This window comes from Poecilia formosa, unplaced genomic scaffold, assembly GCF_000485575.1.
Source record: "Poecilia formosa unplaced genomic scaffold, Poecilia_formosa-5.1.2 Scaffold75, whole genome shotgun sequence".
In the NCBI taxonomy this organism is placed as follows: Eukaryota; Metazoa; Chordata; class Actinopteri; order Cyprinodontiformes; family Poeciliidae; genus Poecilia; species Poecilia formosa.
In genome coordinates, this window is record NW_006800014.1 from 478659 (window position 1) to 501800 (window position 23142).

The 23142-nt window shown below is 40.1% G+C and overlaps 1 protein-coding gene across 2 annotated transcripts; it reads right to left on the bottom strand.

The window, feature by feature from the left end:
• Positions 1-1463: 1463 nt before the first annotated feature.
• LOC103140748 (probable ribonuclease ZC3H12D) lies at positions 1464-11964 on the bottom strand. Of its 2 annotated transcripts, none has more exons than XM_007556021.2 (6): positions 11861-11964; positions 10464-10852; positions 6757-6896; positions 4170-4404; positions 3967-4073; positions 1464-2703 (listed from the first exon to the last, which is right to left on the bottom strand). In XM_007556021.2, exons 2-6 carry the CDS (start codon positions 10754-10756, stop codon positions 1859-1861), a joined length of 1620 nt encoding a protein of 539 aa, XP_007556083.1. In that variant the 5' UTR covers positions 10757-10852; positions 11861-11964; the 3' UTR covers positions 1464-1858. The 2 variants fall into 2 exon arrangements, with proteins under 2 accessions (XP_007556083.1, XP_016528880.1); XM_016673394.1 differs by lacking the exon at positions 11861-11964 and adding an exon at positions 11331-11707.
• Positions 11965-23142: the final 11178 nt, after the last annotated feature.

A 23142-nucleotide genomic window follows, 5' to 3' on the forward strand; every position in this document is an offset into this window, starting at 1 on the left:
CATGTTTATGACAGTGTTATGTCAGTCTTATTCAACCCCCTTCAAATAAAGTGTTACCAAAATAAATATATAAAACAGATGCATAAAATGACAGCAGCAGCTTTCACAGTTTCGTTGTGTGTCTTTCGTACACAATGACATGAAAAGAAATTCAGATTCATAAAGCTTGTCGGCAGAAAGATACGGAAGCGCATTGCTATCACGCAGTAAAGAAAATTTTTCGATCGCTATCTCGTTATAACGAGTTACGTATCTCGTTTTAACGAGTCGTTATAACGAGATAACGATCGAAAATTTTTTTTTACTGCGTGATAGCAATGCGCTTCCGTAGAAAGATGCAACATTAGAACAATTGGCTTTTTTAGCAGTGATCTTTGTTGGCTTGTTCCCTTGGCAGAAGTGATGGCAGTGAGGGCCACAGCAATTATGCATAAATAAGTTTTTATGTAATATTCTGAGTAATATTACATAAAATGAAAATGTAAATTAATTAATGTAATGTAATAATTAAGTAATTAATGTAAATTAATTACATGAAATGTAATTAGAAATATATCAATTTATATATTGCGTATCTGTATGAGATTCTCTGGAGTGAATTAATGAAACGTCATTCTGTATCACGTTAAGATTTCCTGTTGTGCAACTGTGACTCAGTGGGAAAGTCTTCACCGACTCCTGTACATGCTGATGGGCACTTTACCACATGTTGAGTAACTTAGATGAGAAACCTGAAGTCACAAGAACAACTAAACAGCAATTTAAAGTCCTTATGCAGTGTTGTCTTATGGGTTTATTGGAACACTTAATCTTTTAAAGGGGCAGTATTATGTGTTTGCTAGCCACACAGTGCCATTTTAACGCACAAAGAACTGTTAATTTCAGTTATTTAAAAAATACTGTATATATCAAATATAGCTTAAAAGAAATGTTACTTTGCAATTTAGGATTAAAATTAGGCCTCTGTCTCTTTAAAAACTCCTGCTCTTTCTGAAACTCTGGCTTCAAGAAGTCATCACAACACTCCTCTATTGACCCTACAGTAATGTTTTAACCAGCGTTGCTCTGAGAAATAGCTCCTACAGTGAGCTCAGCAGACATACAGTTCCACCAGGTGTTTGCTAATTGCTGCTTGCTAGTCTGAAGGAGCTGAGGGGGGTGCTGCTCTGTGAGGCAGAAGTTTGGAAATTGCAACATGGTGCTGGATCCACCCAGGCGTTTTGCACGACTCAGTGGTTGCCATGGAGATAAAAGGATTTCTCAAACATGTATGAAAGAATCAAAGCAACCCCCTAGCTATTTATTTGATGAAAGAATGATGTTATAACATGATGTAAAGCTTAATTAAGTCAACTTTACATTCTACTGCCCCTTTTAAAGGGCTATGCCACTGTGGCCACCAGGAGGCGCCACTCTTCGTCATAAACTAATTGGCATACTCAACATAAAAATCAAACCCCGACTTCTTTACAAAGTTTTTATTCAAAATGTGCAACAAAACCACAATGTTTCACAGTTAATATCGGGACAGTCTTTACAAAAGTACAGTCTATAGTGTTCCTCATTTTGAGGCAACATGAAAAAACAACACATGTTGCTTTAATAAACATTTGTCAACGCTACAATAAGTAGCTGGAATGGAGCTAAGTGCATTGCACTTCTGTAATAGGATAAAGGAATAGCCAACATTGTAGTTTTATCAGACCAACTTCCTTCTTAATGCTTAAAATAATGCATTTGACACATTTCATAACAAATAAAAATTCTCTTAAGGAAATGTTCACTTTGGTTTCACTATTTCCGGGATGAGAACTCCAGTGTGGGCTCGGTTTGAAGGCACCAACAGAGGTTTGGCAGTCTAGAAGGACATGTTGCTGGTCCTGTAGTTTTGGATGAGTCCGATCAGTTCTAGCATGTCTGAGACATGGGGGTTGGCGTTCAGGACCTGCTCCACCATGCTCTGAGGGAAGAGCGTGCTCAGCTGGCTTCGCAGGTCGTTCCTCTGCTCACTGGACACGCTTCTGCTCTGGCTGATGGGGGCGCTGGGCTGCTGCCCCCAGGGGTCCCGGGGCAGGCTGTGGCTATGCTGGTACTGCATGTCTGAGAAATGAGAAGTCTGTTCCCCCCTGTGTGCAGGCACAGCGGGGCAGGAACTCCACACCGGCTGGTGCTGCTGCTGGTGGTGGTGGTGATGGTTGGCCGGGTTCTGGTGGCCACACCTGCACTGACTGTACATGTGACTCTCACAGGGCATAGAGCCATTTTGGGGAGGGTAGTAACTGTGTCCATTGGGTGAAAGCCTCAGGCTGTTCCCGGAGTATGAGCTGGACATTTGGTAACTGCCTCTGCCACTGCTGTAGCTGGTCATTGGGGGCTCCAGGCTGTAGGGTATGTCCTGGATGCTGAGCCTGGACATGGAGCTACCCATGGAGCTAAAGGCCTCGTCTGCATCGGAGCTTGAGTACTGGTAAAAAAGAGGACTCTTGTTTTGCTGGCTTCTTAGGTTATTGCTCTCCCTGTAACAGATGGAGGGGTCGCTGTGAGTCAGGTCGTCTCTGCTTCCGTAGGGAGGGGTGGGTGGAGTGTATCTGTGTTCAGGTTGATGTGCCAGAGCCCTCAGTTCATCTGCTACAGCCAGCTGTGACTGGTTCACCCTCTCTGGATGGTAGAACTTGCACTTTATCCCATAAGTACATTTCTTTCCTGGAAAACCAAACAAACAGGGAAATCTATTCATTTTGAGTTCCACAGGGAAACTACACAGCACTACTGTCTCTGATAAACAAAAGAAATCTCAAACTTGTCCTCATCCTTCAGTTCCAGGGTTCTATTACTCAGAATTCGAAACTTGAATTTTCAGACACTTTAAGTCAAAGTTAGTTGTTTTCCAGTTACAAGTTTGAACGTCAGTGAACAAGAAAACAACTTGTTACAAGAAAATAATGCATTTTAGATTTTCGAGCACAACAGCACCATGTTCACTGAGGACTGTATGAAAAAATAAATGAATTCCTGACCATCAACAGTGCAAATAAACAGTTTTTGACCGTTTTCTGTGCACAACAGCCATATTGGATTTTGAGTTCAGGGTTCGTTAACCCCTATTTTTCCCACTTGGAATTTCAACCTCTGAAGGGTCTATAGGTCTTTCTGTTAATTGTTGTATAAAAATTTCAGCTTTTAAATAACAAGAGGACATTTTCTGTTAGATTACAAAGTACATTTTTCTTTTCTGTTTTGTTTTTATGTTCATTGCACAAATCAAAAAGGTTCATGTTTTCTAACGGTTCTGTTTCAAATTGTCCAGATGGTGTACTTAAAAATATGTTTCTTAAATGAGGTGTTTGCTAAAAAGCTAGAAAATGTTTTCTATTTACTATGAAGACCCTCCAGGTTTAGCCTCAATATTTTCTATTTTTAGTTTAGAGGAGCACATCTCCACAACCTTAATATTTGACAATATGATCTGTTAGGCAGAGAAAAAAAGTATTAGCTTTTATTTGCTACTTGGTAGTACTTATGTCTAGGTAGGATAAACTCCATTTGCATGTTAACAGATGATAATCTATCTCTGGGATGCAGTTAGCTGCTAGCTTGCAGGCGGTTGTCAGTCTCTGCAGGTCTAACCTGTGGTACAGTTTAACCTGAAGCGAAATGAAAGTTGCTGCTTTAACTGGATGTTTGGTTTTTGTCCCTTTTGCTGTGAAAAGTTAATGATGAAGTCTGAGTGGAAACACGTGGAGGCGTTTTGTCTGCATGCATCCCTGGAGAGTGAACATTTTTGCTCATCAGAAATGTTCCATCTAACATTGATGAAACTAACATTTTTCTACATGAATGATTAACTTCTAAGATGTTGATCACACGTATCATCTATTTTTGCTGCTTGTTACAGTATTGGTTTCTATTTTGCTTCTGTGCCATGGGGCAGAACAAGTGATTATTAATAAAGTGATGGGAACTTACCGTATGGACAGTGCTGCTGCTTGTTGTCCTGTGTCCATGGCTTCTTCCTGAGGAAGTCATCAATGGTGGGACCGTTTCTACCCAGGGGATCATCCGGAGGCATGAACCTGCACAGCAGCACACGGATAAATTAGGTTAGTGGCTGTTGGGGAAGAAGAACCCAGACCCAAGGCAGGCAGTTGGGACAACTGAGGAAGCCTTACTTGTCATTGGCAAATGTGTACATTAGGAGCCTCTCTTCAATAAACTTTTTCCACTGGGGATTCTCCGTCTGCAGGTCACGGTAGTTGTCGTTGGACACGATGATTCCGTCATATTCAACTGCCAGCTTGATGATGTAGCGGTCATCATAACACACCACCCTCTTGCCGTTGACACAGCGGGACGGTGTGTACACCAGGATCTTTCTCCTCTCCAGTTCATGGAGAATATGTTGATCTATGGGACACAAGACAATGCAGTTTAGTACAATGATAGAGCTGTTTACAAATCTTCTCTTTGGTAAAGAACCTCTTATATGTTATCTTCATATTTAAGTGGCAAAGCAGCTACTATAACCATAACCCGGTTGATGATCAGACCAGGTTTGGATGAGCGCTCTGGCTGTTCTTTCTGCTCCAGATGTTTTAGACTTACACCCTTCGTAGTGTTTGAATGATGTTTTATGCCATTTCAGCAGCTGAGATGCATTTGAAAGATTTTCCTTGCCTTTGTGATCTTGATAATTACAAATGGCTCTTCTAAGTCAGTTATTCCAACTTTTTTAAAAGTAGATTTTAAAAATCCTAATGGTAGAGAACCACAATTGCAGTGTAGTGAAGACAGGCTTATCACGTATCCATACAGGAAGATAAACATCAGCATTTCTCACGTATCAACAAGATCACTGGGAGGTTTCTACAGGATTTGTTCTGGCATGAAGCAGAGGCTACCTTGAAAACATTAGCAACCAGCTATTTCTGGAGCTGCCTGTGTAAATGGTTAAAGATTGGTATTTTGGCCTTCACACAGTATTTGGTAATGTTGCTGTTTCTTCATGTTCCAGCTGTCATATTTGGTTGCTAGATCTGAGCTATTGTTAACACGTTTAAGCACCTGCTGTACATTTGACTCTCTGAAGCAGGAGACCTAAACCTTGCTGTTCACACAGGCCTTCACTACTTGTTTAGACAGCGACCGTCAGAACAGGAAATATCAAAAGTGTAGAGTTACCTCCTGCACTACTTCTTTGTAAGCTCCTGATGAGCACTTTCCTGGAACAAGTTAAGGTTTGTAGGGATGATCCAACACAAACAACATATTGGATATCATTTAGGTGAACCCACTTCCTCGTTCTGCATGGAGTTTGGATCCTGCTTCACTTCGGTCACTAACGTTCAGTGGAAGTCGCTGAGGGAGCTTTAACCAGCAAAAGCTGCCAAACGGGATGAATGCAACAGAAAGGATGGCAGGATGGGAATTTACCTGCACTAATTAGTTATATGCCTCAGTGGAATATTGCGTGCCTTGACAGTTCCAAAGACTGTACAACTTACTTCCTTGATTTGTCTAACTTCAATTTCTTGCTAAAGTTGCTGCTGCCTCAACATGCTAAATGAGAAAAAAGACTTTGACTGTTGTACTATGCAAATGAATCACCTTGCTTTGCCTCCTTTCCAGTAAGCTTCATCGTTTGCTTTGATGTGGCAGTTCACCATGAAAGTGCACTGTTTTCCACTTGTGTTGAACAATAATACCAAAAAAAGAAAACTGTACAAAACAAGTTGTTTTTCTAATTTCACAAGTTTTGAGTTTCGAGTCATGTGAGTCAGAGTTTCAGGTTGGTATCTTGAGACCTTTAGCTTGGTTCTCATCTAGAGGTTCAGACATCTGCATACATGAGTTAATCCCCATCAGGATGGTAAGTGCCACTTTAAATGGGTAAGGAGTTTGCAACTTCTTCCCTGAGTCCAAAGACATGACTGTCAGGTTCACTGGTTTCTCTAAATTGACCTTAGATCTGATTGTGTGTGCCCTGTGTTTCCCTATGGTGGACTGGTGACCTGTCCAGTGTGTACCCTGCCTCTTGCCCAATGACCGCTAAAGATGGGCCCCTGTGGCCCTGTGAGAACCAACGGGTACAGACAATGGACATGTGGATGTTGATACACAGAAAGGACTAAGAGCTAAAAAGTAAATTTTTCTCATTAGATCATTAAGTCTTATCAGAAGTATTTGTAGAAGTCCATCCATACTTTCATCCACTCATTGTCTTCCACTTATCTGAAGATGACTGGAAAATTAATTGTCCCCCCACTCATAAATCAAGTCACCAAGGTTCTTGAATTGTTCTACTCTAGGTAGGTACCCTTTTGACTGTAGCATCAGAGATTGGTTCTAAGTGTAATTTGTCTTTTCAAAAAGGAAAACAACAAAATCTCTGAGATCCACCCATCAGTCGAAAAGGAGCATAACCCTGCCTGACTGAGCTCTGAGGTCTGCGTGCAAACTAAAAGGTCACTCTGTAGTCAAGCATCGGTCACTCAGCTTGATTCAGAAAGCCAGGGGACGTTAGCAAGGGCCACTAATGCAACCCACTGGTTCTTATGAAGACCTTCACTGCAGATGTGTGATATGAAGCCCATCTGCAGCCCTAAGTCTGCTGAGTTCACACAAATCAAAGTGTTTCATCCTGCACAGCAGAGCCACAATACTAAACCCTCCAGTCACCTTGCAGGAATTTCTAGAATGAACAGTGGCATTTCCCTCCCAGTGTGACAAAGTGACTGCAGCGCATTCAGGTAATCTTACCCGTGATGGGCGCCTCAGGCCGTGCCTGCTCCTTCCTCCACAGGGGCACAAACACGGTGATGTGACGTAGCCCTTTGTCCCAAAACCAGTTCACCGCCAGCTGGAGGCCTTGGCACGAAAACACCTTCTTGTCACCATGGCTATGGAGACAAAAGTCAGTGTCAACAAAAAGAAATCTACTTCTGCTTTTGCATTTCCTTATACGTTAGACACACACACACACACACACACACACACACACACACACACACACACACCTCCTCTCCCACTTTCAGGAAGCTGATGGTGTTGTAAGACATGTGCTTCAGAGTTCTGTCCATGCTCATAGCTGGGTCACTAGATGCAGAACTGAAACTTTTCATATGTTCTTTCTCTAACTGGGTGCTGCTGACCTATGAGAACTAAAACTGTTGGCTGATTCAGTGGTGGTGCCTTTTATAACTGACAACATGCCTGTTTTTTTAAAAGACATTTACTTCCCCTTACTGGTATAACCGAAAAAGACATTTCGTAACAATCATGTCGGATACAAACTCATGACAAATGGATGGAATTTGTCTTGTCTTAGATTTATTGATTTGTTTGAAGTTCTTGACATTTGGGAAAACAAATTCTGAAGGGTATTTTTAAAGGGGAAATAAATTATTCATATTGATTAATGTTGTAGTTTTATATATTATTGCTACCTGATAATATTTACCCAGAACAGTAACACATATGCACTTTATTTAGTCCTAGTGAAACTCCTAAAATCTTTGCACAGGTTTGCCACAACACAGGGGGAGTCGTTCAGTTTTTAGCAATTTAACATCTTGACTCTTGAACCTCAGTGGCAGAAGTGTTACCAAGCGCAGACTACTGAGCAGGTAAATGAGATCATTTTGTTGACAGGAGACATTGTCTCTGCAAACATGCTCATGGGTATCTGTTCACATGTGTGTGCACGTGGGAGTTTCCCTTTTTTTCCATAAGCAGGAAGTGGTGAGCTGCTTTCCATACAACAGGTAAAAAGATAATGACTGACACGAGTTACTTGTGGCTCACCCAGATGGGGTACCTGATAGTCTGTTTCTTCAAACCATTATGACTTCTAGCACTTTATTAAAAATCCTAATAGTTTCTTACTTCTGCTTCCTGTGGCTATTACAATGTCTCATTGCTCTTCCCTCCTTTGATTCCATCAGGTTTGTGTCAGATGAATGTATCATAGAGGTCTAGTCATGATTCAAACAGTATCGATCCAAATTCAGTAACTTTTGTTTTTATAAAGAACTGGATTTTGGTAGCCAATGTCACATTTGTGACATCCTTTAGCTAAGTTACTGAGGCTAAACTAACTTATAATAACTTCATTATACTTGGAATTTCATTTTAAGCTGATGATAGTTGTTTTGCAGCCTTTTTGGAGGAAGAATGAACTTAGCCTAGCAAAGATGCTAGCTAAAATGTAACTTGTTCCATCTCCTGTGTTTTTGGTTTTTGTTTCAAATTACTTCCTGTACTATTTATACATTTAGTTCTGGTGTGGCATTCTCAGAGTTTTGGGAAATTCTTTTGTTTTAAATGCTTCATTGACAAACATGCTGTTGTTAGCATCTTTTCCTCATTGGTTCCCAGCAGGAAAACTACAGTAATTTGATTAGGTACGATTATTAGGACACTTCTAAATATGGAACTTAAAAGCTTTCAAGTTAGCTTAAAACGTTTAGAAAGTTTTTAGTGCAACAGTGTGAGGTGCTAGCTTCAGTACAGTTAGCTCAGGTTTGCCTTTTTAAAGGAGGAAAGAATAAAATGTATGTTTTTTGAGCATTAGCTCAAAGTATTCTTTTCCAGTGAGGAAACTTTTACCTACAAACATTCACATCGTTTTAATTACAGATGTGTCTGTGAGGTACAAGTGAGTTGTGCTGATTCCTTCTGCAGCTTTGTGGGTGAGCATGACAAAAGTGTGAGACAGTCAGATGTAAGTTACTACTGAGGGTGGGACTGAGACTGAAAACAAGTTGGCGTTTACTAAGTAAGACTCAACTGCGATTTGAACCGTGTTGCATCATTGGAACTGGAAGATGTGACCTTTCTTTTAGGTTTGAGCCAAAAACCTTTTTTAGTTTCTGATAAGTTACCCAATTTAAAGGAATTATTTTTGCCATTCGGATCTTTCTGGGTAACGACTCAGTTATCTGGAATAACTGAACGAGTATCTAACATCCGTGAGGTGGCATAAACCTCTCTCTCCTTTACCTGGGAAAAACGTCAGAGCAAATAGTTTAGTTTTCTTCCTCTTTGGACTCACTCCATGTCCTTACAGGAACCTGTGTTGTAAAAACATCCCTCCTTTATCTTCTAATTTAAATTCATAACGTTTCCGCCATCTTCTCACTAAGCCATCTGTTTTAATTTAGAACTTTCTGATCCATTAATGTAGGTCGTGAAAATATACCAGCCAAGCAATCATGTCATTAAGCAATTCTCATTGTGTTACACATTCTGTGATGTCTGTTCTAGCACGAATGGGCGACTCCCTCCTTCTTGACCTCATGTACAACACTGTTCACACAAATAGGAGACCAGAACAAATTTTGACAATATTTCTGGGAAACAGAAGGATTAACAGAAAATTGCATCTTTCATGCTAAAATGCATGTAGTGTCAAAAACCAATAACAATTGTTTGTGTGTGTGTGTGTGTGTGTGTGTGTGTGTGTGTGTGTGTGTGTGTGTGTGTGTGTGCGCGCGATTTCACAGAATCTGTTTTGAGTCTAGAATTATTTAATAGAACAGGAGCTGATCAGATTTAAATATTAAATTTAAAGCTGAGTAATTTGTAGTGTTCATCCACATATTTCTATTTACAGAGCATTAACTGCGTAATAACATCGTTGTTCTTCTCAGAATAATGGAAAATCTAAAACCTGAACAAACATTTCAGGTGAAAAGTGAGCAGAAACCAACAACATGTCACACGCTGCTTCTCAAGCACAACCCAGAGTGACACATCATCTGCAAAGAGGAAGTGTTCTCCGATCACAAGCCTGAACTAAAACCACACCAAGCAAAGTTAAAGGTGACAAAAAAATTCACCGAAATATAGTTTCAAGCTAATGCTTCTGAGTGATAATGTTGGATAATTAGTGTAATAGACACAATAGACACAAACTGCTGCTCTGTATATGTGCATCGACACGCAAGAAAGAATTTTTCCAGGAAGTAAAGGAAGAAAAACATGCTTTCTGGTGCTGAAAATACCAAAAAATCCTTTGCTTGGCTTGAAAATAAGATGGAACTATTTATGTAAAAATAAGTGAGTTTTGGGAATGATCCTGCTTCCTGTTCTGGTAGAATCACGTTAATGTTCAGAGCACATTTACTACACAGTCTGGTCAACATGATTTATCTTAGAGATCCTACATTTAATCAGTCCTTCATGATCATCAGCAATGTGACGCAACCATGTAGATTAGGTAATACAGCAGTAGATGGGCAATAAAGCACCTGCATTTTCTACAGTAAATACCTAGAACCTCTTTAGTTTCACAGAGAACTTCTCTATATCAGTGTTGCAGAGTAAACAAATAGTTTTTGGGCTATAAAGTTAAACTTTCTCAGCAAAGTGAGTTTAATAGTCCAACTGCTGCTGTGTCTTCCTCCACACACTCAATGAAACTCAAGATAAGTGTTTCTAGTGACAGATAAGTGTTGCTGACTCACCTCATGGCCACGTTGCTGCCGTCTATAACCACGGGTCTGAAGCCTGTGTTCGACTCTCTGTCAGGGCCGGTCCTGGCCTTGCTGGGGCCGGGACTGGGGCTGCAGCCTCTGGGCACCAGCTTGGGACTGTTGGGTACGCTGGTGCTGCGAGTGTGGCAGGTCTTGATGAGCTCCTCCAGGATGTCGTTGGTCTGGGCATCGTGGTGCAGGCTCTCTAGCACCCTGAGGATGTCGGTGTGAGCGTATCCCAACTTGAGAAAGCGTTCCACTTTGGCGTGCTGCTGGCGGTCCATCGCTCCTAGCTGCTGTCTTTCTCAGGTCTGTCTGTCTTTGGGAATCCCTCGTCTTGCCTCCTTATTCTGGCTGACGCCGGTCTCCAAGGTAACAGCCTGTGTTTTGGAACAGTTGACAGGTGTCAAAGATTGTGGGTGCAGACATAGGAGCTCTGTCACTGAAAACACAGGAAGCACATCTGTGGTTTCTACGGGGTTTTCAGACAATCAGATTGTGGTTGCATGCGCGGCGATAGAATCTGCTCTGGTTGCCGCAGCCTCATGACTCCGAACGCAAGCGCCAAAACCGGCTGACGTCACGCTGAGCGAAGAAAGCCCCTCGCGGCCAGAGAGAGGAAGCAAAGGGGTCCACTGTGATCTCTGGTCTAATTTTACCTCCTGACTCACTGAAAACAGCCACCAAAAACATGAATGAATGGAAACAGCGTGAATGGACGTCGAGGCTTTCAAGCCCCCAGTGTTTTCATCACACCCCGGGAACTCCCTAAGGCTCCTACCCAGAGCGGCACCACACTGCTGGGTGACTCAACCCGCAGACTTCAGCTTTCCTGACCCTGAGAAGACACGGCCTCACCTGAAAACACAAACCTGTATGCTACAGCTGAAGACCTGAAGGGTGTGCCTTTAAGAGAAACAGCCAGAGAACAACAGATGACAGTCATTCTTTGGAGCTTTCAATCATTGTCCAGCCTCGTCGATAAACAAGGTAGCCTGACATCTAAAGAATGAGGAAAAAGCTCCAGTCAGACGCAACAGACGGCTGTCTAAAAAGACCAGCTCTCTGTTTTTATCTGCCGTTTCCTTCTCTGTGCTTGCACAATGTTGCTACAAAGTGCACCTAACCACATCCTTTGCCCTCGCTTCACACTCTGTTTGTTTAACTCCTGTTTGTCTCACTCGTCCAACGGTGTGTGTGCCCTTTATGAGGCAGCTTTCAGCTCAGACCACAGTCTGATCCCTAACACCTACCTCCCTCTCTGTGTTCGTCTGAGACGTGACATGACACGTTCGAACCAGTCGAGATTTCTCACAGAAAAAGCAGAGAAACGTCTCCAGCAGAGCAGCGTTGTCACCCAGCTGAACTGGGTCTGTTAGTGGACTTACACGCTCCAGGTGGATCCCTCCTGTGTCCCGGCTGCCGTGTGTGTGTGAGCTGCTCCTGCCTGCCAGCCGTTCTGATAAACACTGCCAGTGTGTGTGAAGCTGCCCTTATTACTCACAGGAGGAAGAGAAAAAAATGACCTGTACTTCCTGATCTGGGATCAGTTCCTGACAAGCCTAAGGGATTTTATGTGAACGAACACTTCCTTGTGTGGTGTAATAAATGCTGGATAAATGTGTGCAGCTCCTGGAAGCGTGCCAGAGTTATTCCTTGGCAGGAGATTAAGAAAAATTCACCTTGGTTTCTTATTTCAGTTTTTTTTTTATATATTTCTACCTTCATATCTGTGAACGGCTTTGAGAGAAACAACATGGTATCTTCAGCTCACTGTAACTGATTTGGTAGCCAAAGTGTGGCAATCAGTTCAATTCAAATTCATTCATTCATTCAAATTTGTCCCGTTCACATAAAAATTCATGAGAGCTAACAGAGAAATTCATGAACAAAGCAAATTTATGAAGAGCCACTGGCTCCTCTTTGCCATTTTATTTTTTTACCATACTATTTTTTTGCCACAGTTGAATGTTTCAGATCATCCGATTGATTTTAGCATCCCACAGAGATAATCGGATTCAAAGCAAAAAGCGGTTTTCAAACAGTGACATAAAAATCTACCCAAACCAAGTCAGGTCCAATGAGAAAAGTAAGTACATCCCCTGTTTAAATCATGAATGACCTCTTCTTAGACACATTTCACCCTCCACACCAGACCTGCAGTCAAAACATCAGCAAAACAGAACCTGTTAGACAATAGGTGAAACATCTCCAAAGCAACACATCATGCCTCAGTCTGGAGGAATTAAAGTTGGAAAGAAATTTTGAAGCCATTTCTAAAGCTTTGGGACTCCAGAGAGACTCAGAGAGAGCAGATACAAATAAATGGAGAAAACATGGAACAGTGGAGAAACTTCCCAGGCCTAACCAAATTACTCCAAGAGCTTAATGAGAACCCATCCAGGAAGTCACAAAGAAAAACGAATACAATCCAAAGCACTACAGGTCTCAGGTAAGGTCAAAGTTCATGATTAAACAAAAAGGAGCAGACAGGCTAAGATGACCTCAAACAGAACTCAAAGGTCTTGATGAAGACTTCTGCGAAAATATTCTGACTGATTGAGACAAGAGAGCGAATGCAGTGTTTCAGAAAGAGAACAGACACGTTGATCATAACACCAGCAGGTAAACATGGCGGTGGCAGTATGATGATCTGGGGCTGCTTTGATGCTGCAGGATCTGAATGACATGTAACTGATTAAATTAAATTCTGCTTTCTGAAACAGATTTTTGTATTTACTCAGGTTATGGTTGTCTTTTGTTAATTTGAAACATTTATGGGACCAAAAAAGTGAAAATTAAATAAATTTGTACAAAGGAGATCTAGCTATATAGCATCGGACATGCATACACATGTTAGACAGCTGAAACTGTGACCTAGAATCACTGCACTGATAAACCACTGACTCAAAGATTTGGTGCCTCTGAGATATTTGGACCTTTTTTATTTGAGTAGCCATGGAAAAGATAGCATTACATTCTGTCTGACTAATCTGAAAATGTGGTTTAAAAGTGGAAAAAATGTCAAACTCACCTATTGATGTTCCAGTGTGGTTGTTGAAATGTGCTAACCCGGTCGGACCAGGACGCCCAAACAGTCAGTAGTATATTGTGACTCTGAAAACAGAGATGGGACGATAATGATGATGAAGATGATGATGAAGCCTGGGGCTCATTAAGTTGCAGTTACTGTAGCACAGAGAGAAAAACTGAGTCAATATTTATTTTGGGCTGTTTCTGTGTTTCACTGTGTCATCTGCCTGGATGTGCCGCGCTATCAGTTCCAATAACTTCACGTTCTCCACAGATGATACACTTGACCTAGTTTTCCTGTCTTTAAATTGTCAGTTTCCTGGACAAAGTCACTGAAGCAGCTGTTGCTGTCTCTAACTAGATAATATGCACTCTGATTTTCGGAGATTGTAACATTAGCTCAGAGTTTATCTGCTGGTTTTCTCCTAAATGAAGCCACTAATGGAGCAACTGCTGCTTCTAATTCTTTGTTAACACAAAGTGTTTGTTGACAAGTGTTTCTGTTGTCTCCTCCATCCTGAGCTTTGCTGGGCTTTCTTACCAATGGCCATCATAGGTTGTGTTTCATTGACCATTGAAATGGTCCAGTTGGATTGGAAACTGTCTGTGTAAGTGGATTGAAGTAGATTATACAGTCTGGATATTAATCAGAATAGTTTATCTTGTGAAGTGCCTGGTCAGTGCTACGTAAATAAATAGAATTAAGTCCATTTAAATTCATTCAGAAATGTGTTGAGCTGTGAAAACTTACCACAGAAATGCTAAAAAGTCAAGTGAATTTATTATTTACTCAGGGCCGGCCTTATATAAGGGTCTTTATCAGAAGTCATGTCAACTCAGGTCACATTTGCTGTGCACAGTACAGACTATGAACCCTTCTGTAGATAACTATATTTAGACACATTGATCATATTGATCAGAATTTTGGTGAGAAAAGGAAAAATGTCAACCATTACTTCAAGAACTCAGCACTGAAGCAGCAACACTATTTTATTAGGCACTGTAGCATTTCAGCTAATAGAAATTACTCATTTATTCATAATCTATTCCATTCATATTTTATCACCTCTGTCACAGGCTATTGCAAAATAACCAATCAAGCACTGGTAAGTAAAGTTCCAGGATGAAGGCAACAATGTAGGAGAGCCAACAGAAAAAATATTCCCACAAAGGTTTCAACACAAAAACCATTTCTTATCTGAAGCAGCCAGCTAGCTTAGCTCAGTAGGAAGCTAACAAAGCTAAAAGCTAGCGTCTTCTCGGTTAGTAAAGTAGTTCTGCCTTTCTTCTGGTTAACAATTATTTTTTATGTTGTTAAATCTGAATAGTATTCAGCTATAATACAACACATTACAGTACAGTCATAACATCTATTCTTGTGTTGGTTTCTAAAGAGGATCACATAGGCTGGGGTTCCAAACCCAGTGTAGAACAAACAAAAACAAATATAGATTTTTGGAGGGTTAAAATATCTTTTGTAGTGAGATGTAATATAAAAATGACAAGTCATACCCTGTCATTAGTTTTGAATGTTTTTTTTCTGGTACATTCATAGCCTTCATTGCTTCCTCATCAGCCTGACATTTACAATTTGAAAAGGATTTTTGAAAAGGATTTACAAAAGTTACCCCTCAGTCCTGTTTGTGCCCATGTCCAGTTTAAACAGTATTTTGTTTTGTTTTGTTTTGTTTTGTTTTGTTTTATTTTGTTTTGTTTTGTTTTGTTTTGTTTTGTTTTGTTTTGTTTTGTTTTGTTTTGGATATAGTACTGTTTTAACACAATGGAAAACCAGCATCACTGTTTTTGGAAGAGATTATATTTCTACTTGCTAGTTTAATTGGTAGGAGGTACACTAATTAAAATCCACCTATGCTGTTAAATATGTGTTATTACATCATTATTGAAAGTGGCATGTTTAAAATAATATCAGTCATTGAAGCTATTCATTCTCCAAAAAAAAAAAAAAAAGATAGGTGAACCCTTCACTAAGGAGGAAGGCAACAGATGTACTTACTGGTTTTAATGCACTCAGCCAATTCAGAGTAAAATGGCTTCCAAGTATTGTTGAGAGGAAACTTGTTTAATCAGTGAGCTGGAGAGGGAGGCTCAGCTGTCCTGCTAAGACAAAGAAGAAAACTGAAAACTACAACCTGAATAGATGATCAAAGAAGAAACCTCCACAAAAAGTCCCTATAAAGTATTGCTCTTTTGTTTGTCAGATTATGTCAAGCACATAATTGAAGCTCCAGTTTGTTGTGAAGCACAGAGAATATACTGGAACAGATTGTGCTGTTTTATGGATGAATTTGCGTATGTGGAAAGAAAAGCTATAAATGTTTGCTCATTTTAATACAGCTAAATTTTTTAGTATAATTTTGTGACACTAAATGTGAATTATATACGCTTCACTCTCCTTGTTTTTTTCCTTGTTACTTCATCAGTGCTGTTCCCAACGGCTTCATTGTTTGGTCAATTTCCTTGTTAAAAAAAAACTGAAAACTTTTTTTGCCGATCAGGAAGAGGAAAAGAAAACTTCCAGTCATAGGCCTCAAAAGAACAGCAGCTCTATGTCGGATTTTTGGAGATAAGTTGCTGGTTGTGTTATGAATACCATGAACCTGACCCTGACTGCAGCTTCCCATAGGAATCAGTTTCACTATCAGACACGTTGCAAAAGCACAACGTGTCTGATATGATATGCTACTTTGTACTTTCTGTACAAAGTAGCATATCATATTTTTAATTTGTATTTTTTTTTTTCAACAAGGTTTTTTCCTCAGGTTTTTTCCAGGTACTCTCTAACTATAGTCAGACATTAATGGAGCCAGCCAGAGCAGGCTCAGGGCTAAATATAGACTGACAACGCATTTCAAGCAAGCTCACCAATTCCAGGAAAGAGATAAGAGTTGACTTTCATTTAACACTTTAAAGCTTTAAAGTCACAGCTTTTAATTCAACTAAAGTTGTATGTCTAAATCAGTGAGATTCTTTTAGATTTCTGGGAATTCGTCCATTCAGAGATAAACTAACAGCACAGATGTGTTGGAATGGGATGGGATGGTTTACCTGAACTGCTTCTACTTCCAGGAACCACAGCTTTAAAAAGCTCAACGTGCGCTATTGTTGTTCCTCAGTATCAGTGTGACACACAAAGCTATTTCTGACCTGCACACCTACTCACAGCTTAGCATGTGTACATAAAAAGTCACATAGTTAGAGAATCTGCTAGCGTTCTAATGCCAGAATGATGACATAGGAATAAATCTGATACTAAGAAACCTGACCGGCCATGCCTTGTCAGTGTGACACTGCATTTTGATGCTCTCAAGCAGAAAGTTGGGTAAGTTGGGAAAGTTGGGAACTGACTAATAAGGCAGGCCTGTGAAAATCAACCAATAGGACGCTCATTTTCTTTTGATAGATCACTGGACTTCAGGTGTGTCAGTAACAAACAGTGTGGTTGTGCAGACGAGGCTGTCCGTGTCGGGAACATCAGGGTCTTTATTTTGCATAGATGATCTGGTTGCTTTGGCCCTTTAGGGTGTTTTCACACCTGGTAGTCCGGCAGATCCGGTTGGACTGGGGAGCAAAATTGCAACATTTGTTATATTTTCAGCTGCTGCAGTTCAATTTCACACTGAACTGTGTCACACAACTGAATTGTCAAACTAATTGAAAAATGTGTGGTGGTGCTGCACCAAGACCTACTGAAGGAAAAGACATGGAAACCTCAGAAGAAGACATCAACTTTCTTCTTCACAAAATGTAAATGAAAACAGTCGCATGAGATTTTTACAGTTGTAGGATTTTTACGTTGGTCTGAATGATAATCAATAATAGTAATAATAAAAATAATAATAAACTTTTGTCTGAATGAGCCAATTCTTCCACCATTCCTAGACACGAGTGTTTGTTTTGGTTGTATCTACCCAGAATGCAATGCTTTATAGTCCACTTCCTGCTTTTGGAGCGGTCTTCAGTCTCTTTGGCGTCCATGTATGCATTCGAACTGCGCCAGAGTTCACTCAGCTGAACAGAGACCCAGGTTTGAAGGTGGACCAGAGTTTGCTTGTTTGGTCCGTATTAGCTTTCGATTACACATTCACACCTCACCAAACAAACCAGACTGTCTATACAGACGAACTAGAGTCGGACTAACGCGACTGGTTTGACTGCATCCTTAGAGACCTGACCTTTAGCGGACAGGAGCCGTTCACCTCCATGTGAACAACAGCCTTCTGCACCTGGTCTACTGCGATGACAACATCTCTCTGGTTTCTGAGGCAAAGAAACCTGAGCCAAAAAAACTCAGTTCACTCATCTGTCTACATCCAAACCTTCACCTATTGTGACAAGATCCCATATTCTATTAGCTGAAAGGAGTTTCGTCCTCTACTTCAAAGGTTGTATTCTTTGACCTGTAACGTTACTGAGCTTTACTGATGACTCTGAGATATTCCTGAGGGACCTGGTCCGGAAAATCCTCCAGACCTGTGGAGGGAGTTCAGGGTTACTTGTTACTTGTTAGTGAAGCAACACGTGTCTTCATGTGGCTGCAGGCCAACACATCTGCAATGAACAGGGATGAAAGGAAAACAGTGCAATAAGACAAATGAGTAGGACCTCACTACAACACTAATGATCCTCAAGAGTGAAGAACAAATCAGTCCCATGCTGCATGATCTACTGTAAAATTCAAATGAACTGGCTAATGACAGAGTAATGATGACAAACACATTCATTACTTAACAACAAATGTGTTTAATTCCTTTTAAAGCATCTTTTGAAGACCTTTGAAAATAGTTTCAAAGGTCTTCAAAAGGTGCTTTTAAACCTGACAAATGAGACTCACCTGGACTTCTCCTCTAATTCAGTGAATCTGACTAATGAACATGTAAGTGTAATGTAGAGAAAATAAAAACTAACGGCAGGTTGTGGAAATGCCAATATGTTTAAATTATTTCCTTGACTATTGTGGCTGTAAGGAGTTGTCTGTGTTCATCAGACAGAGCCTGGGGTAGAAATTGTTTCTGTCTCTGTGTTTTTTACAGATCGTCCATTGAACTTCATGAATGATGGAAAAACCTTTGAGTTTCTCGTGGAAACCATTCAGGATGAATAAATATTTACTGCCACGAAGCGCCTCCCACCTATTTACCCCTGTATGCAGACAAGTCTCTTCCTCACAGAGCAACCCATTCCCCCACTCGGCTCCTCCAGACTAGTGGCAGCAACAATTAGCAAACACCTGGTGAATCATTAGGCAAGACAAGGGAAGTTTATTTATGTAGCACCTTTCAGACAATTCAAAGAGCTTTTAGAAAAAAGTTGCAGACAACATGTAACAAGAAGATAAAAGAAAACCATCCAGCAGATTAAAAATAGACAAATTAAATATATATATTTTTTAAATATAATAAGTGAATATAATTAAAAATTTCCAGAGTGTTGGAGCATAAAAACTGAAAGTTGATTCACCAGAATAATTAGGTTTAATTCTGATGATCTTAAAGGTCTGAGTGGTTGAAGAAGATCACAAATGTAGTCTTGTTTTTTTATTTTTTATTTATTTTTTATTAGTGCTTTGCATTAAGAAGATTTTAAATTCTGTTCTTTCAGCCAGTGCAGGGATCTCAGAACTGGACTGATGTGCTTCTCTCTCTGTGTTAGAAAAGACTCTTGCAGCAGCATTCTGGAGAAGCTGGAGCTGTCTTATTGATTTATTAGATAATCCAGTAAAAAATGGCATTGCAATAATCAAGTCTAGTAAAAATAAAAGCAAACAGAATCTTGTGGGGATATGAGTCATCTAATTTTAGCAATATGATAAAAAATAGACAGTCTGCTGTCTGTCTATGAACTATGTCTCAGTCCAACGCTCCTAAGAATGGTTATAAACAGTATTATGGAGGAGTATTGTGATGACGTGAAGAGTGGAGTGTCCAAAAGAGCAGGAGTTTTTAAAGAGACAGTAGCCCAATTTCAAGGAGACTAATTGCAAAGTCAAATTTCTTTGAGTTATGTTTGATATGTACAGCATTTTCAGAACAACAGAAGGTAACATATTTACTTCACATATTTACTTGATTATGCTATAAAATTTAACTATGTGCCTAGAAAACACATAATAGTCCCTTTAACAAAACTTCATCTGTCCAGGGAGGCAGATAAAATTCTGTATTATAATATCACAAAGAACCCCATTAAAATACACTGAAATGTGCATCTGTAAAAGGTTTTATGGGGCGAATAAATAAATTATCTGGTGTCTTATATCACTTTAAGCACTGCAGTATCTGTAGAAGCAGTAACAGAGCTGAGTTCTGTCCTGCTCAGATTAACCTCAGTTAGTTTTCAAACTGGTTGCAGATGATATGAAACATACTACACAATGACATACTACACATTTAAATAAATACCCAAACTCATCTCCATCAGAATATTTCAACAATTCTGCTTCTAGAGGTTTTATATTACATCTGTGGTGAGGGGGGCGTTGTGCTCTGAGAACCTTGAAGTTGTGAGGGATTGTCTGTGTGTACAGAGTGTGTAATGAAGGTGATTTCCCCACATGTTTAGTCACAGATTTCCACTTTGTTTTGTTCAGGCCTGCAGCACCTTGGCCTGGGTGTGTTTCCAGGCAAAACCTGCTTTTATTTCACAAGAAACACACACTGCTGTGGAGCAGGAGGACATGCACAGCTCAATGTGTTGCTGCTGCTGATTGACTCTCAGGTGTGGATGGAGTGTCTCGTAAGAGAAGCTTTTGATAATAAGCAAACTGTACAAAATAATATTAGAAAAATGATCTTCTTAGCACAAGATCACACAAACTGGTTCCAGTGAATTCACTGCATCATTATACCGTTGTTACCTCATTGTACATACTTAGTAATTGGGACACATCTTTAAACTTGGCCTTCAGGTTTTGCAATTCATCTTGAGTTATCACAATGCTGTTGTTGGAAACCTATGTTCTCATTCATTCAGGCAGATAAAAATACTCAAAAATGTTTTTTAATGGTTTTCTATGGATTCTATTTTGGACTTAGCCAAAATGTAATGATTGGCATCATCACATTGTCAAGCTCTAACATTAACTGCTAACTGCTAGCTGCTGCTACCATATTGTGGTTTTTAGTAGCCAGGGATTTTTGGTTCTTGATTTGGATGGTTGGATCCATCTTGTGGTTCTTGTCCAGCTGCAGGAGTCGTTGAATCTGAAAGGGAGAAAAGCAGCGAGCAGACGGCTGAAAGAAAGCAAGAAGAGGTGATGCTTAAAGGGGCAGAATTATGTATTTTCCAGGCACATAATTGATTTTATACAATCAAGTAACTATGTTATATTCAGTTGTTGTGAAAATGCTACATATATGAACTCCGGCTTAAAAGAATATTGACTTTGTAATTTAACAGCTTAAAATTGGGCCTCTGTCTCTTTAAAAACTCCTGAGTTTCTGAAACTTTTCTGAAAGTCACCACAACATGGATCCTCTATTAATCCTTTAACAATATTTATATCAGTGTTGCACTGAGAAGTAGCTCCTATTATGAGCCCACCAGGTGTTTGCTAATTGCAGCTGGCTAGTCTGAAGGAGCTGGGTAGGAGAGCTGACAGGGAGGGTTTCTCTGTGAGGTGGAAACGTAAACTGCAGCTCTGAGGAGCTGCGTCTTGAAGGCGGAGCTAGATCCACCCAGGCGTTTTGCACAGTTGAATTGAATTGTGGCCATGGAGATTAAGGGATTCTTCAAACATGCGTGAAAGAATCAAAGCAACACTCCAGGTATGTTCTTGATGAGGAAATAACATTACAACATGACGTAAAAAAATTTAAAAAGTTTATTCTACATGATAGTGCCCCTTTAAAGTGAAGAAAGGAACAAGATATTCTGTTTTAGTGTCAAGTGAAACTGAGCTTTTAATCTGCATGCAAAAAAAGAGCAGATGATAAAATGATTTAGAATAAAGCATATTGATGTGTTAGAGTGACCTAGTCAAAGTCTACATCTAAATCAAACTGACAATCTGTGGAAAGCCTAAAATTGATCTGCATTCATATAAAATAATATTTAATTTTGTCTGTTATCTATCTTCAAGTGGCAAAAACAAAGCTAAAAAATGTATCTGGGAGTTTCAGTGATGTTTTAAATAAAGTTTTTCCACAACAGAACCAAATCATTTCCAGAGAAAGAGAAGAAAAGTACATCTTATCTCCAGTGGGTTAATGAATAACTTAAACATATGTAATCTTATATGAGGAATCTAGATTAACTGAGGTGTGAGACAGTTTATCACTCAGAAACAGGAATGCTTTGTTTCCATTCCTACTTATAAAAATACAGCAGTAAGATGAAAGATGTCAGGACAAATCTTTACACATGAATGTGACTGAGGGTTTGTTCAGTCCTGAATATTCAGATTCTGATCCTGCTTGTTTTACATGTGTACAAGGAGGCTCAATCTCTGTGTGTGCGTGTGTGTGTGTATTTGGATCTTCGCAGAAGTTTCAGACATAAAAATGAACCGTGCAGACAGCCTGCAGGCTGCAGGCAGCCGGGGATGACTCTGGCAGTGGTTCCACCCGGGGGTGTAAAGCAGTGCAACCCTTTTTTTTTTTCCACTCTGCTCGGTACCAGAACCTTTCGCTTTTCTAGGTTAACCCTCAGTGCAGCTTATTTTGGTTCTCCCCTGCAGATCTGTTTCCACTACTCCTCTCCGCCTACAGGACTGGATCTTATTTTGGGGAAACTGAAAACACTGTGTGGTGACTTCTGAGAAAGATGCAAACCAAACAGGAGAAGCAAGTTCAACTCTGGCAACTGGCAGATAAAAGAGGTAGTTTAAGGAGAAAGACCCAAATTCTGCTGGTTAAATTGTTTTCTTACAGCTTCTATGTTCAAGGATGATATGTGTGGGTTATGTGGAGTCTTCTACTTTTTAGGATGCAAAGACAAAGATTTCATATAGTTGAAAGGATTTTATTAGTCAATCGTATTTATGTAAACAGTCAACATTTACAAAGTTAAAGACTCCAGCTGGATTCTAGTTGCTGGTTAAACCCTGACTGATGATGAAGAGCCATTCTTACCTTGATCAGTTTGTTGGCTTCTGTTTCTCCACCTGTTCAGGTTCTCAGTCTGTAGAGGTTCAGATCTGAGAGTAATCCTGCTTTCCAGTTTTCTTGGAACTGGGAAATTCTGACTTCCCAGCCAGAAAAATTAACTGGGACGCCGTCCAAAGTCCGATTTCCCACTTTGAAATGGGAAGCAACTCCGACTACCTTCAGTTAGGACTTGTAAGGCTGACTTTGCATTTCAATATGGCCGCTCCTCGCATCAGCAGCAGTAGTAAGATGTGGTGAAAAATGTTTATTTTACGAGACATGCATGTAAGAGTGTGTATAAAATCAGTGTTACAGCATCTGTTCAGTGATTGGATGGGTTCAGTCACCAGGTGACATCGTAATTTAGAGCTGTGCATCACCTGTGTAGTTATGGTAACTAATTTTATTTCCTGTTATAATCTGAGCCAGTGGAAGCCTGTAGATATTAATTAGGAGGAGCCCCAGGATTGAACCTTGGGGATCCCCACATGTGACCTCTGTCTACTACCTATTGACAGACAGTCATCCAGTTC